The 17,108-nt window shown below is 37.9% G+C and overlaps 1 protein-coding gene across 1 annotated transcript in view; it reads left to right on the top strand.

Moving 5' to 3' along the window:
* DNAJC13 (DnaJ heat shock protein family (Hsp40) member C13) overlaps positions 1-17,108 on the top strand; it is a 163,704-nt gene that overhangs the window by 47,441 nt on the left and 99,155 nt on the right. Inside the window, 7 exon segments of the mRNA XM_027546014.1 lie at positions 3,617-3,692; positions 4,477-4,626; positions 5,050-5,091; positions 11,930-12,130; positions 14,898-15,104; positions 15,196-15,291; positions 15,658-15,749. Coding sequence (XP_027401815.1) covers positions 3,617-3,692; positions 4,477-4,626; positions 5,050-5,091; positions 11,930-12,130; positions 14,898-15,104; positions 15,196-15,291; positions 15,658-15,749 — 864 coding nt within the window.

The following is a 17,108-nucleotide window of genomic DNA, read 5'->3' as shown; positions in this document are numbered from 1 at the left end:
GATTCATGGGGTTGCAAACAGTTGGACGCGACTGAGTGACTGAACTGAACTGAACTGAACTAGCAAAACCTACTGTATAGCACAGGGGATTCTACGCAGTATTTTGTAGTGACCTATATGGGAAAAGAATCTTTAAAAAGTAGATATATTTATATGTATAATTGATTCACTTTGCTATACGGCTGAAACTAGCACAACACTGTAAGTCAACTATACTGCAATAAAAATTCTTAAAGATAAAAATATTGGCATGTTTGTCAAGATGATTTTGAAAGTTAGAATTTGTGAATTCATATTTCTGCCATACATTTGATTTCATTATGCTATCTTCTGAGGCAAATACTGGTTTAATAAGATTTTATTTCTTTGGTTTTCTTTGTTCCCATTGATTAAGCCTCTGAAACTTTGAGACTTTTGAGCTATTTAGATAAATCCTCATCTACTTCATCTGTCCCTCAACCCTCTCCCCACTTTCAGTTCAGTTCAGTTCAGTCGCGACCAACTCTTTGCGACCCCATGGACTGCAGCATGCCATGGGCTTCCCTGTCCCATTACCAACTCCTGGAGCCTACTCAAACTCATGTCCATTGCATTGGTGATGCCACTTACAAAGCAGCAAATGAATGTTTTTATATTAGAAGGAAGTGTGCTCGTTGTTTAGTTTCCCATGCCACCTTCAGCATAAGAAATTAGGGGGGAAATTTGTAATACAGCAAAATGGTAGAAATTAATAAAATCTATCATTTTTCCCCAAAATGGAAACTTTGTCATTTTTATTATATAATGTACTGATTAGAAAATATAATAGGAAATTAAAATTTGAAAGAGCTCTCTTGATTTTAATGAGAATACTCTTAGTGTGTGACCTTTGAGTCAGATAGTGACTTGGTTTATGGTAATGTATACCTTTTTACTGTATTGGTAGTTTAAAGCAGAAAAGCACAGTCTTTTCCATACATATAAAAAAGGCACCTGGTGATATTTAACATCCATTTTGGTAATTTAAAAATCTTTTACTAAAATACTGAAAGATATTTCAATAAATATGCTAATTATACATTTTTCTAATATTCAACTGTTTTCCTAAAATGAACTGCCTTTGGTCATGATGTTCAGTTCAGTTCAGTCACTCAGTCGTGTCCAACTCTTGGCAACCCCATGAATCGCAGCATGCCAGGCTTCCCTGTCCATCACCAACTCCCGGAGTTCACCCAGACTCATGTCCATCGAGTCAGTGATGCCATCCAGCCATCTCATCCTCTGTCGTCCCCTTCTCCTCCTGCCCCCAATCCCTCCCAGCATCAGAGTCTTTTCCAATGAGTCAACTCTTCACATGAGGTGGCCACAGTACTGGAGTTTCAGCTTTAGCATCATTCCTTCCAAAGAAATCCCAGGGCTGATCTCCTTCACAATGGACTGGTTGGATCTCCTTGCAGTCCAAGGGACTCTTAAGAGTCTTCTCCAACACCACAGTTCAAAAGCATCAGTTCTTTGGCGCTTAGCCTTCTTCCCAGTCCAACTCTCACATGCATACATGACCACAGGAAAAACCATAGCCTTGACTAGACGAACCTTTGTTGGCAAAGTAATGTCTCTGCTTTTGAATATGCTATCTAGGTTGGTCATAACTTTTCTTCCAAGGAGAAAGCATCTTTTAATTTCATGGCTGCAGTCACCATCTGCAGTGATTTTGGAGGCCCCCAAAATAAAGTCTGACACTGTTTCCACTGTTTCCCCATCTATTTCCCATGAAGTGATGGGACCGGATGCCATGATCTTCATTTTCTGAATGTTGAGCTTTAAGCCAACTTTTTCACTCTCCACTTTCATCTTCATCAAGAGGCTTTTGAGTTCCTCTTCACTTTCTGCCATAAGGGTGGTATCATCTGCATATCTGAGGTTATTGATATTTTTCCTGGCAACCTTGATTCCAGCTTGTACTTCTTCCAGTCCAGCGTTTCTCATGATGTACTCTGCATATAAGTTAAATAAGCAGGGTGACAATATACAGCCTTGACGTACTCCTTTTCCTATTTGGAACCAGTCTGTTGTTCCATGTCCAGTTCTAACTGTTGCTTCCTGACCTGCATACAGGTTTCTCAAGAGGCAGATCAGGTGATCTGGTATTCCCATCTCTTTCAGAATTTTCCACAGTTTATTGTGATTCACACATTCAAAGGCTTTGGCATAGTCAATAAAGCAGAAATAGATGTTTTTCTGGAACTCTCTTGCTTTTTCGATGATCCAGCGGATGTTGGCAATTTGATCTCTGGTTCCTCTGCCTTTTCTAAAACCAGCTTGAACATTAGGAACTTCACGGTTCACATATTGCTGAAGGCTGGCTTGGAGAATTTTGAGCATTACTTTACTAGCATGTGAGATGAGTGCAATTGTGCAGTAGTTTGAGCATTCTTTAGCATTGCCTTTCTTTGGGATTGGAATGAAAACTGTATTACTATTTTAATCTGTCATTTGATTCTTATTGATAGTATTTATTTAAAAGTAGATTTGGTTTTTTTCCCCCTGATTTTATTATCCCTGGAAGAACTGAGAAGCTTTAGTTTGTTTCCTGGAACAATCGAAGAAGCATAGAATTTACCTGTTCCTTTAGGGTTTCATGGAGAAGGCAATGGCACCGCACTCCAGTACTCTTGCCTGGAAAATCCCATGGACGGAGGAGCCTGGTAGGCTGCAGACCATGGGGTCGCGAAGAGTCAGACACGACTGAGCGACTTCACTTTCACTTTTCCCTTTCATGCATTGGAGAAGGAAATGGCAACCCACTCCAGTATTCTTGCCTTGGGAATCCCATGAACAGAGGAGCCTGGCGGGCTACAGTCCATGGGGTTGCAAAGAGTTAGACATGACTGAGCAACTGACCTCACAGCACAGTCCTAGTTTATCATTTTATTTTCAAAGAGCTAATTTGTCAGTTTTAAATAAGTTTTTGTAATTCACTTTCCACTTTTATCATTATGAATTTCTCTCTCTTCTAAAAAATTACTGATACCCAAATGGTTATTCTCCTTCAAATATGTTGCTTTAAGTGAAGGAAGTGATTTAACAAGTGAAAATTGCTTGTCTGTGATGTAGGCTTCCTACTTCTATAAAATTGCAACACTTAATTGTAATAAAGGTAGTTGGTTAAATGGAAATCATTAAGATTCCAGAAAAAGGACTGTGATACATCAGTTGTAGGCTGTAGCTTTTCCTTTATTTGTGTCATGATCTTGTTGAAAGTATATTTTGAAAGAATTACTAGTGTATAGTGTCTTTTTTTTTTTTTAATTTTCCCATTTAGAATATTTTGGCATCATCTGGCAGTTTTTTTGCTTAACTTCATGTATACTAACAACAAAGATTGCTTCCATAGGTTTTACTTTTCTACTTAAGGATCTTGTTGTTTCACAGTAGATTGAGTGATGGGTAGATTTATATATCAGTGGCATTTCAGAACATTAAAAATGTGAGAATATAAAACAAAGCTATATTTAGTCACATTAAATCAACTAATACATTTCTATTTATTTATTGAGATGTTTCTTTTGTGTTATATGTATTTTCTTATAAAATGTTTCCTTTAAGACTGAATTTAAGTACTTGATTTCCTTTGTAGGTATAAGCGTGTCTTTTCAGTTGGAACCCATGCGATAACTACATATAATCCCAATACCTTAGAAGTAACAAATCAGGTAATAATTTTAGAAGCTATTAGGTGTTTGAACTCCACTTGAATTTTAAAAGCCAGTGGTCCCTAGCCTGAAATCAGGCCAGGAAGGATAGAAATGTCAAATTTGAAAAAGATTAATATGCTTATATAATGCTCAATACTCAGGACCAAACATAAATAAATAAAGGGAGCATATGTGTGCATATTTCTAGGCTCTAAGGAGTATAGCTTTTTACGGTTACTTTGATTATAAACATCATTTTAATGTAAAATTTGTAAATTTTTTATAACTTTAAGGGCAATATTGTTACTCTGATACAGACATACATAAGTGCAGTGGTTAGAAAATGTATGTCATAAAAATAAGGTTGATATTTATAAAGGCAAGACTAAACTGAATATGGGTAAATAAACACTTAAAATATTCTAATTTAAGTCCAAATTAGGCATGTTTTACAGATTCCTCTTTTTGTTGCTGTTTTTAAATGTTTTGTAGATAATCATAAAATGTTATTCCCCAGCTCTTTTCATATCTGTGTATTTTAGTTGCTTTGGATTGATCAATCATTAATAATCAATCAGGGATTGAAATTGGAAAACGTAACTTTTTTATTATTGTCTCTGATAACTGAAAACTTTTTAGTTTGTTTTGTAGAGTTACTGTAAAACAAAACATTTTCTAGATCTCAGTACTGTGTTATAAAATTTTTTCATTTAATCAGTGATTTGAAATTAAAATCGTAAAAATAAGTGTTGCATTTCACCACAGTGTAGCACCAGTTGAATGATTTCCTTTTTTTTGTTAGTGGCCTTATGGAGACATTTGCAGCATCAGCCCTGTAGGAAAAGGACAAGGAACAGAGTTCAACCTCACATTTCGTAAAGGCAGTGGAAAAAAGTCAGAAACATTAAAATTTTCTACAGAGCACAGAACAGAACTTCTTACAGAAGCATTGGTGAGAACTGTTTCATGTTAATACACTAAATTTCTCTCTTCTCTTTTTTAATGAGTTACATTAAAGTACAGATACTGGTGTTCTGAGCCCCTTTCCCACTTATTGACCCTTAATTGACTCTGTGAAACTTTTACTTTTTTCTTACTAAGAGGCTGGATAATCCTTTAGGTTTGATAGTTCTTTTAGGTCTTTTTAAATGCATTATATAGAACAAAGCAGTTGTATGTTTAATCTACCCTGTTTTTCAATAAAATTTCACACACTTTTTATTAAATATCCTTCAACTATAACTTTAATAACATTTTTTAATATCAGGATTACCAAGTTGGAATTTTACTTACTTTGGATAGAAAGTACTGAACTGAGAGTCTCTGTTAATAAGTCTGTTGTTATAAACTATGTTTTGTATGTCTTCTCTTTCAGAGATTTAGAACTGATTTTTCAGAAGGAAAAATCACAGGAAGGGCAAGTATTTCTAACATTTATTAATATCTTTTTTGGCTTATCAGTGTTGCACTTTAGAAATCCTTGCATAAATTGTGTATTCCCTTTGTGGCAAAGCTGAAGAAACTGAAACATAATTTTAATGTCTCCTGATATCATGTGATAGATAAATGTAGTTTAACAGGAAACTCAAATATGAGAAATTAGATTTATGATTGTTAATGCGAATAGTTAGATAACAATTTTCAGGCAGAACTAAATATTAAAAACAAGGCTTCATTCAGCAAGTCTTTATTCTGTTTCTTAACAGCAACAGAAGCTTCACACTGCTCATAATACTTCTTAGAACATGCAATTGTTGTTTGTTGTACAAGATTCTTATTTTGGAAGTATTAAACTTGTAAGAAAATATATGTATTGAAACTGTCTCATTGTATGCCCTCGCCCTGAATCCGGGGGTTTCCCAGGTGGCTCAGTCACCTACCAGTGCAGGAGACGTGGGTTCAATGCCTGAGTCAGGAAGATCCCTGGGAGGAGAAAATGGCAACCCACTCCAGTACTGTTGCCTGGAAAATCCCATGGACAGAGGAGCCTACTAGGCTACAGTCCATGGAATCACAAAAAGTCCTACATGACTGAGAGACTGATCATGCTCACACTCACTGGGTCTTGCCGATAATGAGGATTTGCATGGTGCAATGACAGCTTTCAGGAAGTAATTATTGCTTATTAGAATCTTAACTTTTCCAGGCCTTCTCTAGACATGTTATAGCAGCATTTAAAGTAAATCTGAGTCTTCTGGGGAGAGGAAATGGGCACTGATGCTTTTCTTTCACTCCCTTCAAATACGGAATTTCTTTCCATGAGAAGGTATTGCTTATATAATAGGGCTGGGGGATCCAGAGTGATGTGTAAATTCGGAGCACTGTCCAGAACTCTAGCTTCTGGCAAAAGGCAGGACCTGAATTCTAATATGCTGGCAGTACCGTTCCCTTGTTTTTTAAAAGCCCTCATCCTTTCTATGGGTATTCTGTTCTGTGTTTTAGTATCTGAGAAGCCTCCTGATTTCAACTCAAGCAAATGGTTGGTTGCCAAGGAGCCATTTAAAATAGCTTAATGGTTTTTGGTGAGCTCCTTGCTGCTTATCACATTTCTATAAATCATAATTTAGTACACTTATTTTAATTATGTTAGTAGGTGAGTTTTCTGTATAGCTCATCTATTTGGAAAACAACTGCTTCCTAAAGCATATTTATAGATTTTGTTATAAGTTCCCCTTTATATATGTTAATTTCAGCAAGTTAATATTTTTCAAACTTTTTGGTGGAAACAGTATCCCTAGAAGATAGCCTGAAGAGCAGCAGTTTTATAAAAGTTGAATTTGGTCTTCGGCTTCCCATCGCTCCTAGATATACTCTAAATCAGATTCTCTTAAGACTGTCTTGGCCACCATAATCCTGAAGGACAATGATTTGTTCCCTTGGCAAATCTCACTGCTTTACAGTTGATTACCTTCTGAAAGAATGGAGAATATCCTGCAGACTGGGCTGAGGCATGTAAACCAGCATAGTGGGAAAAGCACCAACTTTTGTGACCTCCCTTCCCACCAAATTTTGTGACCCACTTCTGCTGGAAAGGTGTGGTACTGCTCCATCCTTTAGTGCAGAATCAAGGCTTTAAATATATTCTTGGGTTAATGCAGGCCCTTTGGTCTTTCTGCAGAATTCCTTTTATGAAACTGTCATGTTCATGATGCCGTAGCTCAGAAATGCTGAGGGAATTGATGGATATGATTCTGTGAACCTCATTGCTGGGTTTAATGTTGGGAGGTGGAGATATTTATTATCTAATGTCTTACTCTCCTTTCCGAACACCTGCAAGAAAATTTCTCTGCCATTTTAGTGTTAGAAGTAGTTGTATTTTTGAGCAGCAACCAGTTTATTTTTACCTTAAGAATCATGTAACTGACCATGCATTCCACTTCATATTGGTGGGTAGAAAACTTTATGGAGTTTTTGGGTCAACAAGGGAATGTTCATTTCACATTTTACATTTTGTTATCCTATTTTCTCTTGGTCTCATTTTGCCTTTATTCTGTACATATCATTTTGGTTATCAGCCTCAACTAAATGTTTTTTCTAAGAATAAAACTGGGGAGTAAATGGATGTTCACCCTTGTAATTATTTCTGATACTAAGTTCTTTAATTTATAAAGGAATGTTATCTAAATAGAGCTTCCCAGATGGCACTAGTGGTAAAAAACTGCTTGCCAATGTAGGTGACATAGGAGATGTGGGTTAGATCCCTGGATTGGGAAGACCACTGGAGAAGGAAATGGCAACCTACTCGAGTATTCTAGCCTTGAGAATCCCACTGACAAAGGAGCCTGGCAGGCTCCAGTTGATGAGGTTGCAAAGAGTCAATCAAACACAATTAGCACCGGTTATCTAAATCAAATTTTACTTGCTAATGTGATCAAACTTCTAAAGATGACTTCCCAGTGGTGTGTATTTAGAAAAGCCTACAGTCAAACTGAGGCTTCAGCTTTTTTGTGTGTATAGAAAAAAAATCTACATCACTTCATGACAAATAGAAGGTGAAAAAATGGAAGTGGTGACAGATTTTATTTTCTTGGGCTCCAAAATCACTGTAGGCGATGCCTGCTGCAGTGAAATTAAAAGATGCTTGTTCCTTGTAAGGAAATCTATAACAAACCTAGACCACGTACTGTAAACCAGAGACATCACTTTGTCAACAAAGGTCCATATAGCCAAAGCTATGATTTTTCCAGTAGTCATGTAGGGATGTGAGAGTTTGACCATAGCAAATGCTGAGCACTGAAGAACTGATGCTTTTGTATTGTGATGCTGGAGAAAACTCTTGAGAGTCCCTCGGGCAGCAAGGAGATCAAATCAATCAATCCTAAAGGAAATCAACCCTGAATATTGGAATACTGGAAAGACTGATGCTGAATCTGAAATACCTCGGCCACCTGATGTGAAAAGTGGACATATTGGAAAAGACCTTGATGCTGGGAAAGATTGAAGGCAAGAGGAGAAGGGAGCAGCAGAGCCTGAGATGGTTAGATAGCATCACCAACTCAGTGGACATGAATTTGAGCAAATTCCAGGAGATAATGGAGGACCGAGAAGCCTGACTTGCTGCAGTCCATGGGGTCGCAGAGTCAGAAACGACTGAGCGACTGAACAACAACAAGAAAAGTATCTACATTGATATATTGAATTAGCTTGGGTTGTTTAATTTAAATACCCTAAAAGCCCTGAAATGTGACTTAGCTCTTTTCCATGTCTAACTTGATTAAAAGAATCCATCGACAAAAGTTGAAATCTTTTCTCCAGTGGAATTCCTTCAGAGTAACTTCTGTTTAAGATTGCCCTTAAGATTTGCATGAGGGTGACTTAAAATTGTTTCACAACTAAAACCTTTGTTAATTTTCAAAAGATATACTGTCTTTTCATAGTGTTCATACTGTTCATGGGGTTCTCAAGGCAAGAATAGTGAAGTGGTTTGCCAGTCCCTTCTCCAGTGGACCACATTCTGCCAGAATGAACAGTATGAAAAGGAAAAGATAGGACACTGAAAGATGAACTCCCTAGGTTGGTAGTTCATCTCCCTAGGTTGGTAGGGAGTTCATCTCCCTAGGTTGGTAGTTCACCTCCCTAGGTTGGTAGGGAGTTGCCCAATATGCTACTAGAGATCAGTGGAGAAATAACTCCATAAAGAATGAAGGGATAGAGTTAAAGCAAAAATAACACCCAGTTGTGGATGTGACTGGTGATAGAAGCAAGGTCTGATGCTGTAAAGAGCAATATTGCATAGGAACCTGGAATGTCAGGTCCATGAATCAAGGCAAATTGGAAGTGGTCAAACAGGAGATGGCAAGAGTGAACATCGACATTCTAGGAATCAGCAAACTAAAATGGACTGGAATGGGTGAATTTAACTCAGATGACCATTATATCTACTACTGCGGGCAGAAATCTCTTAGAAGAAATGGAGTAGCCATCATAGTCAACAAAAGAGTCTGAAATGCAGTACTTGGATGCAATCTGAAAAAAGACGGAATGATCTCTGTTCGTTTCCACAGCAAACCATTCAATATCAAGGTAATCCAAGTCTATGCCCTGACCAGTAATGCTGAAGAAGCTGAAGCTGAATGGTTTTATGAAGACCTAGAAGACCTTTTAGAACTAACACCCAAAAAAGATGTCCTTTTCATTATAGGGGACTGGAATGCAAAAGTAGGAAGTCAAGAAACATCTGGAGTAACAGGCAGATTTGGCCTTGGAGTACAGAATGAAGCAGGGCAAAGACTAATACAGTTTTACCAAGAGAATGTACTGGTCATAACAAACACCCTCTTCCAACAACACAAGAGAAGACTCTATACATGGATATCACCAGATGGCCAACACTGAAATCAGATTGATTATACTCTTTGCAGCCAAGGATGGAGAAGCTCTATACAGTCAGCAAAAACAAGACCAGGAGCTTACTGGATCTGATCATGAACTCCTTATAGCCAAATTCAGACTTAAATTGAAGAAAGTGGGGAAAACCACTAGACCATTCAGGTATGACCTAAATCAAATCCCTTATGACTATACAGTGGAAGTGAGAAATAGATTTAAGGGATTATATCTGACAAACAGAGTGCCTGATAAACTATGGACAGAGGTTTGTGACATTGTACAGGAGACAGGAATCAAGACCATCCCCATGGAAAAGAAATGCAAAAAAGCAAAATGGCTGTCTGAAGAGGCCTTACAAATAGCTGTGAAAAGAAGAGAAGTGAAAAGCAAAGGAGAAAAGGAAAGATATACCCATCTGAATGCAAAGTTCCAAAGAATAGCAAGGAGACATAAGAAATCCTTCCTCAGTGATCAATGCAAAGAAACAGAGGAAAAAAATAGAATGGGATAGACTAGAGATCTCTTCAAGAAAATTAGAGATACCAAGGGAACATTTCATGCCAAGATGGGCTCAATAAAGGACAGAAATGGTATGGACCTAACAGAAGCAAAAGATATTAAGAAGAGGTGGCAAGAATACACAGAAGAACTGTACAAAAAAGATCTTCACGACCTTGGTAATCACGGTGGTGTGATCACTCACACTCACCTAGAACCAGACATCCTGGAATGTGAAGTCAAGTGGGCCTTAGGAAGCCTCACTATGAACAAAGCTAGTGGAGGTGATGGAATTCCAGTTGAGCTATTTCAGATCCTAAAAGATGACGCTGTGAAACTGATGCACTCAATATGCCAGCAAATTTGGAAAACTCAGCAGTGGCCACAGGACTGGGAAAGATCAGTTTTTATTCCAATCCCAAAGAAAGGCAATGCCAAAGAATGCTCAAACTACCACACAATTGCACTCATCTCACATGCTAGTAAAGTAATGCTCAAAATTCTCCAAGCCAGGCTTCAGCAATACGTGAACTGTGAACTTCCAGATGTTCAAGCTGGTTTTAGAAAAGGCAGAGGAACCAGAGACCAAATTGCCAACATCCGCTGAATCATCGAAGATGTAAGATAGTTCCAGAAAAACATCTACTTCTGCTTTATTGACTATGCCAAAGCCTTTGACTGTGTGAATCATAATAAACTGTGGAAAATTCTGAAGGAGATGGGAATACCAGGCCACCTGACCTGCCTCTTGAGAAACCTGTATGCAGGTCAGGAAGCAACAGTTAGAACTGGACATGGAACAACAGACTGGTTCCAAATAGGAAAAGGAGTATGTCAAGGCTGTGTATTGTCACCCTGCTTATTTACCATGAGTACATCATGAGAAATGCTGGGCTGGAAGAAGCACAAGTTGGAATCAAGATTGCTGGGAGAAATATCAATAACCTCAGATATGCAGATGACACCACCCTTATGGCAGAAAGTGAAGAACTAAAGAGCCTCTTGATGAAAGTGAAAAAAGAGCGTGAAAAAGTTGGCTTAAAGCTCAGCATTCAGAAAACTTAAGATCATGGCATCTGGTCCCATCACTTCATGGGAAATAGATGGGGAAACAGTGTCAGACTTTATTTTTGGGGGCTGCAAAATCACTGCAGATGGTGATTGCAGCCATTAAATTAAAAGACGCTTACTCCTTGGAAGGAAAGTTATGACCAACCTAGATAGCATATTAAAAAGCAGAGACAAAAAAAAAAAAAAAGGCAGAGACATTACTTTGTCAACCAAGGTCCGTCTAGTCAAGGCTATGGTTTTTCCAGTGGTCATGTATGGATGTGAGAGTTGTACTATAATGAAAGCTGAGCACCCAAGAATTGATGCTTTTGAACTGTGGTGTTGGAGAAGACTCGGACTGCAAGGAGAGCCAACCAGTCCATCCTAAAGGAGATCAGTCCTTGGTGTTCATTGGAAGGACTAATGTTAAAGTGAAACTCCAGTACTTTGGCCACCTGATAAAGACTCTGATGCTGGGAAGGATTGAGGCCAGCAGGACGACAGCGGATGAGATAGTTGGATGACATCACTGACTCAATGGGCATGGGTTTGGGTAGGCTCCGGCAGTTGGTGTTGGACAGGGAGGCCTGGCATGCTGCTCTTCATGGGGTCGTAGAATTGGACACAACTGAGCGCCTCAAGTGATACTGGTACTGTCTTTAGTTAGCCTAAACATTCTGAATTGAATAAACATAAACCTCCAAATGGCCAAAGTAAAAATGTCTTTAAGAATTTGATTAGTAGCTCTAAAATTTTATAATATTTAGATTTTCAGGGTTTTTTTTTTTTTTTTCTGCAATGAGTGATACACTAAATGTAATGGTGTTTTATGGTAACCTTAAATATGAATTTAAAAGTATTATTATTTTTCTCTGCAGAGATATAACTGCTATAAGCATCACTGGAGTGATACAAGAAAACCCGTTGTTTTGGAAGTAACACCAGGAGGCTTTGACCAAATTAACCCTGCAACAAACAGAGTCCTCTGTTCCTATGACTACAGAAATATTGAAGGCTTTGTAGATCTCTCTGATTATCAAGGAGGGTTTTGTATACTTTATGGAGGATTTAGTAGATTGGTAAGTAGTGTTTTTAAAAAGTTATTTTAAAAGAGACATGACCATTTGAAGGAAAGCAGAGTTTTTACAGTTAATTTTGAAATTTCCTTTGAGTCCTCTGGAAGGAAGTATGTTATTTTGAGTGCAGGCTTTGGTATCAGGTAGACATCAGCTTGAATTCCAGTTTGCAGCTCTCTAAAATGTGGAGGAAAATTTGTGTATGTCTTAGGTTTTTTGATCAAATGAGATACTTTATATAAAATTCTTAGCACAGTATGTCACTTAATATTTAATAAACAGTGATCACAGTTTTATTTTCATTAGTATTAATGTGTTACTTGAAAGTTTCTAAACTTTCTTTGAAAAGTTATGTTAAACTATCTTTTTTTATAGTCTTCTTTCCTTTGCCCAGATATTTGTAATCTGAAATCTGAATATACTTTGAAAATTCAAATTTGGAGTTCATTGCATGTTTTATTTTGAAATTCTGAGTTACATGTAAATTTTGGGACACAACAGAAACCTCTTAAGGTGCTGAGATCCTGTTTGTTAATTGGCAGTAGAAACAGCTATAGATTATGATCATTTTTTTTTTTATAAGAAACATCCTGCCTTTCTTTATTAAACCCCATACCTCAGAGATGAGCATTAGAGTGTCCAGATGGAGAGGCTCAGGTGAACTTACTCTCAGAGTCCTTTCTCTTGAGATTTTAAATCCTGTAGCTACCTTAATATCTTGGGAACACTACTCCCAAGATTAGTGTTCTGTAGATAAATTATCCATCCTTGGATAGCAGAACCAGGGCAAGTCTTTTGGAAATACAAGAGGCTGCTGCTGCTGCTAAGTGTCTTCAGTCATGTCCGACTCTGTGCAACCCCATAGACGGCAGCCCACCAGGCTCCACCGTCCCTGGGATTCTCCAGGCAAGAACACCGGAGTGGGTTGCCATTTCTTTCTCCAATGCATGAAAGGGAAAAGTGAAAGTGAAGTCGCTCAGTCGAGTCCACCTCTTAGCGACCCCATGGACTGCAGCCCACCAGGCTCCTCCGTCGATGCGATTTTCCAGGCAAGAGTACTGGAGTGGGATGCCATTGCCTTCTCCATACAAGAGGCTAAGTATAGCAAAAAGAAAAGAGAATGATGGATGGGGTGAGCGATCTGATTTACAAAATATGTTAGCTTCTTCAGAGTTACAGGCCTTGTCCCGTCCTCACTCCACCCAGATGATGGGTACCAGCCTAGTGCCACTCATCTAGGAATGTGCATGTAGACATTTTGTTACTGCTGAGTCTAGACCCAAAAAATGAATGATCCATGAGAAAATCAGTTCCCTTTCCCACCCTAAAGCAGCCTAAAACCTCCTGTCATAGTGCTGCCCAAAGGTTTGTCTCTTCCCTGGATGGTAGAAGTTTATAATGATTAACCTCTTGGTGGAAAACATATTTGATTACAGTAATATGGCTTCACAGATCTTAACAGAGTGACAATTCATCAAGCCTTCCAATGCATAAAGTAAACATTAAGGATAAGAATTGTGACACTCCTCAATTGCCAACATGTTTTATTGCTTATTGGCATCAAGCAGTTTTAATTTTTTTCAGATATGTTACTTTTATTAAATGATAGGTGACGTCAAACTTGGTAGCCTTAATATGTAGGTCCATGGGTTTAACTTGTCTTCACATTGTAATCACCTGGAGAGTTTTTTTTTAAGCCCAGTATGCCCTCGGCTCATTTTCTGAAGATACTGATTCAATTAATATAATGGGAGGCCTAGCAATTGCAATTTTTAAAACTCCGGAATTGAGCTGAACATTCAGGCAAGTTTGGGAACACGTTTATTCATAGTATTGTATGTGGCAGTGTGCCTCAAACTTGAAGGTGCATACAAATCAGCTGGGGCATCTTGTTCACTCTCAGATTTTGATTCCGTAGGATTGAGGTTGGAACTGAGATGCTATACATCTAAGGCTCACAGGTGATGCTGACTTTCCTGGTCCTTGGATGACCATTTGAGTTGCAGGAAGCTAAGCATACTGTCTGCCTTTTAAAAAACACTAGCTAAAATGAGTCAGTTCACTACAGATATGAGACCATGACAGATTCATTCAAGAAACTGATATCTTCTGCATCCATAGTGACTGAAATAAGCTGTTGGAAATGAAATCAGGTTTTAAAACATCTGATCCAGTGTTTCTCAGCAGGGTAGTTCATGGCATTCCGGGCAGGACAGGTCTTTCTTGTGGGATTCTCCTATCCTGCCCTTCACAGCATTTTTGGCCTCCAGGTACCACATGCAAGTAGCAATACCTTATCCTTAATACACTCTGGAGGTTGGTTTGTAATATTCATAGGCCAGTGACGTGGTGAGCATTTAAGCATTTTTCAAGGTAATCTTGTGAGAAAGCCCATTGTATAAAAACAGATGAAGTCAGAGCTACCTTAGTTGAAACTGGAATTCTGTCCACCGTAGTATCCAGCACCTCCATTGGACTTGGCTGGGGCCTTTTTTGGAGCCCTAGAGTGCTGTTTTCCACACAGGGATGAGAACCAGACTCTGAGAATTTATGAGATAATTTCCTTTCAGTGATTATTTGCAAGGTTTTATATTTCAGACTTTGATTTTAATTTATAATCAGCCACAACATACTGCTTATTTACTTCTGATAAGATCTACCTTTTTTCCTCCTAGAATTGCTCCTTCAGGCACTTTCCTATAAGTTGATTCACTATGGTCACATTTTAATGATTTCAACCCTAACATTTTAAATTTCAAAATTTATGCAGCATTTATTTGCATCAGAGCAAAGAGAAGAAATTATCAAAAGTGCAATAGATCATGCTGGCAACTATATAGGTATTTCACTGCGGATCAGAAAAGAACCTTTAGAATTTGAGCAATATTTGAACCTCCGATTTGGCAAATACAGCACTGATGAATCCATCACATCTTTAGCAGAGTTTATAGTCCAGAAAATATCACCTAGACATTCGGTAAGCTCATATGTTAAAAGTGAAAATTAGTTCATCTGATTTTGACATTTTTCTTCAATAGTTTTTTAATATATGTCAATTTTGTTTGAAGGAACCTGTAAAAAGAATTCTAGCGCTTACAGAAACATGTTTAGTAGAACGTGATCCAGCAACCTATAATATTGCAACATTGAAGCCCTTAGGAGAAGTAAGTTTCAGTAATAGTTTAAATGAGATTTCTTCCTGTTTGTATATTAGAATAATTTTCTTTCTGTTTTAATATTTTTTTATGCCTAAAGAACAGGAAACGATCTGCATTTAATTTTTCATTGTATTTATTGATCTTAGAACAATGAATATTGTAAAATTTGTTTTTCAAGTACATAATGAAAACTTTTTATTAAGTATTATATGAAAATTTGAATGAGACTTTTAAGCAGCTCTTAAATTCTGATATTATAACCAAGTTACATTTTTAAATATTGACTTTTGTCAACTAAATGATATGTAGTTTTTCTAATGGAATACCATAAAACTAACATCTTTCATGGAACTTATTTCTTGTGTTCCCTAGGTGTTTGCATTGGTTTGTGACTCAGAAAATCCACAGCTTTTTACCATTGAATTTATAAAAGGCCAAATACGGAAATACTCTTCAACAGAGAGGTATTTTTTTTTAATTCATCTAGTTTTTGAGATCTTAGTATGTGCAAGGCAAAGTGCTTCATCAAAGAGGAAAAAAAAAGATAAATTTTATCTAGAACTTTAAAATTATGTAATGAAGGAAAAGACAACTTTATTTTGTTGCATGTTTAAAATATCTTTCATTTAGTCTTCAAGTTTTGAAAGAGTATAAAAATGGTTCAGTTCAGTTCAGTCGCTCAGTCGTATCCGACTCTTTGTGACCCCATGAACCGCAGCACGCCAGGCCTCCCTGTCCATCACCAATTCCCTGAGTTTACCCAAACACATGTGCATTGAGTCGGTAATGCCATCCAACCATCTTATCCTCTGTCGTCCCCTTCTCCTCCTGCCCTCAATCTTTCCCAGCATCAGGGTCTTTTCCAATGAGTCAGCTCTTTGCATCAGATGGCCAAAGTATTGGAGTTTTAGCTTCAACATAGGTCCTTTCAGTGAACACCCAGGACTGATCTCCTTTAGGATGGACTGGTTGGATCTCCCTGCAGTCCAAGAGTCTTCTCCAACACAGTTCAAAAGCATCAATTCTTTGGTGCTCAGCTTTCTTTATAGTCCTCACATCCATACGTGACCTCTGGAAAAACCATAAAAATGATTACTTGATATTAAATCAAAGGATGGAAAATAAAGTATGTTTCTGAAACTTACACTTTTTAAGTATTTAAAAATAATACCTTTCACTTTCATTCTTAAATTGTCTGGATAATGGTAGCCAGTTACTCTGGCTACCTGATGTAGCCTCTGATGCTGGGAGGGGTTGGGGGCAAGAGGAGAAGGGGACGACAGAGGGTGAGATGGCTGGATGGCATCACTGACTCGATGGATGTGAGTCTGAGTGAACTCTGGGAGTTGGTGATGGACAGGGAGGCCTGGCGTGCTGCGATTCATGGGGTCGCAAAGAGTCGGACACGACTGACTGAACTGAACTGAACTGAGCCAGTTACTTTGATAAAAATACACTCAGTGCAACTAACACCACATGGTAAAACAACTAAACCTATGTGCAGGTTTTGTGTGGGTATGTTTTAAACTCCTTTAAGTGAATACAAAGGAATGTAGTCACTGGAGCAGATGGTAAGAGTTTGTTGAGTTTTATAAGAAACTGCCAAACTGTATTCCTCAAGTGGCTCTACCATTGTGCATTCCACCCAGCAGTAATGAGAGTTCCTGTTTCTCCACATCCTTATCAGCATTTGGTGGTGTCAGTATTTCAGATTTGGCCATTCTAACGCTAATGTTGTGGTATCTTGTTTTAATTAGCATCTTCCTGATGTTATATGATGTAAAGCATCATATAGTACTTTGGATCATTTTTTTTTTCCTTTT

This window comes from Bos indicus x Bos taurus, chromosome 1, assembly GCF_003369695.1.
Source record: "Bos indicus x Bos taurus breed Angus x Brahman F1 hybrid chromosome 1, Bos_hybrid_MaternalHap_v2.0, whole genome shotgun sequence".
Taxonomy (NCBI): domain Eukaryota; kingdom Metazoa; phylum Chordata; class Mammalia; order Artiodactyla; family Bovidae; genus Bos; species Bos indicus x Bos taurus.
Note: the sequence above shows the minus strand (reverse complement) of the source record. Positions and strands in the feature narration are given on the sequence as shown.